The following is a 1,729-nucleotide window of genomic DNA, read 5'->3' on the forward strand; positions in this document are numbered from 1 at the left end:
ATACTGTTATGCTGCTTATTTTTATTTTATTTTATTTCTTAAACTGTTTAAAGTATTGACTGCAAAGTATGAAATTAGGTTTTAAGCACAAGCTCATCCTGGATTATATATAAAAGTAAGGTTGGGAGGGTGTACTCCTGTAGTTTTCAGCTTTATTTATGCATTTCTGAAATGCGGGTAGGCGTTCAATGTAAACAAAGCACTTCTTGGCTGAATCTGCCAGAAAAGCAGGTGGAAGGAGTCACATGATGAACCTACATTAGTGCGACTGTACTCTTCATGACTTTACAATGAATACCTTTAGTTTCAGTATGTTGTGAAATAATGGAAATTATAAAAATATGTATATTAAATGAGTGAGTTGAAATTACAAAGTCTTTGTGTAACTGTGCAGTGGGAGGGGATTAAATTAATGCTTGACAGCTCTTACAGGTGCTGTGCACATTTGGACTTTGGTTTTCTTGAGTACTACCCACGTGGAGGGTATTATAACACAACAGCAGCCTCCTGCAGGCGGGTAGCGCCCCGCGAGTAGCTCAGATGACGTCTAGAAGAACCGGACCCCCTGATGGGGGGTATGGATGGGTGGTGGTCGTGTCGGCCTTCTTCGTCATGGGGCTCAGCGCGGCCGTCCTCAAAAACTTCGGCCACTTCTTCCTGGACATCCAGAGTCACTTTGGAGTTCTGGCCAGCACCACCTCATGGGTGACCTCAACAACAATCGCCATGTTTCACGTCGGAGGTAAAGATGTCTTTATCAGATCAAACTATTGGTCTGTTTAAAATCAAAAGGTGATTTTTCTTTTTGTAATTTTTTTTCCCTCTCTTTACAGCTCCAACTGCCAGTGCTTTGACCTTACGCTTTTCTCAGAGAGTGGTCATCATCGCTGGAGGCCTGCTCTGCTCCTTGGGGATGTTGCTGGCCTCTCTGGACCTCAGTCTGCCTTGGCTCTTCCTCACTATGGGCGTCCTGGAAGGTAGCACTTTTGAGAAGCTTGCAGATCTGTTTTTGGCCTTTAATCCACTTATTTTGAGGTTTTGTTTAGTTTTATTGTTGACAGTGAAAATTAAAGGGCCTGTGACATCAAATTTTTGTAATAAACATGAATGCACTTTTGGAAAGATGACATTGATAACATATTTCAAAACAAATTTCACATCACTGAGATGAACGGTTGTTGAGATATTTGCATGTGAAGAAACAGGAAGTGATGTCAAAGGGGAATGTTGGCATGTAAACAGAGCGTTGTTACAAATGCTAACAACAGACTGGAGAGAAGAATCTGATGTTTCTTTAGATTCTTTTTAGTCTCTATCAAAGAGAGATGAAGATGAGTTAAAGTTTAAATAATTTTGTTTTAATGAAACAGAGACCAACGAGTTTATTTTATTAACGAGTTCCCTTCAAGGAGGTTCTACAGAACAGCTGAAGTGCGCAAAAACCAGGTGACCGTGTGATCGGCTGGAGAAGCTAACGGCTAACGCTAAACGGGAAAGAGTCTGGATTTCCCATTGCTGTACGTGTTGACAACAGAGCAGAAAAAAAGGAATGATGATGTAGAAATCATTAAAACTATTAATAATAATATCAATCGAATTATTATTCATATTTTACAGTTTAGATAATCTATCTATTGTTTTAAATGTCAGAAAAGCTGTTTGTGTTATGGATTTATTAACAGAAGATAAACAGGAAAACGTCTCATTTCACAACACAAGTCAGCAGATT

The 1,729-nt window shown here is 39.5% G+C and overlaps 1 protein-coding gene across 1 annotated transcript in view; it reads left to right on the top strand.

The window, feature by feature from the left end:
• The window catches only part of zgc:114041 (monocarboxylate transporter 13), a gene marked incomplete at its 5' end in the record, with an annotated part of 6,339 nt that continues 4,610 nt past the window's right edge, over positions 1-1,729 (top strand). Inside the window, 2 exon segments of the mRNA XM_014024223.1 lie at positions 1-742; positions 834-977. Coding sequence (XP_013879677.1) covers positions 541-742; positions 834-977 — 346 coding nt within the window.

The sequence above is a fragment of the Austrofundulus limnaeus genome, unplaced genomic scaffold (assembly GCF_001266775.1).
Source record: "Austrofundulus limnaeus strain Quisiro unplaced genomic scaffold, Austrofundulus_limnaeus-1.0 Scaffold413, whole genome shotgun sequence".
In the NCBI taxonomy this organism is placed as follows: domain Eukaryota; kingdom Metazoa; phylum Chordata; class Actinopteri; order Cyprinodontiformes; family Rivulidae; genus Austrofundulus; species Austrofundulus limnaeus.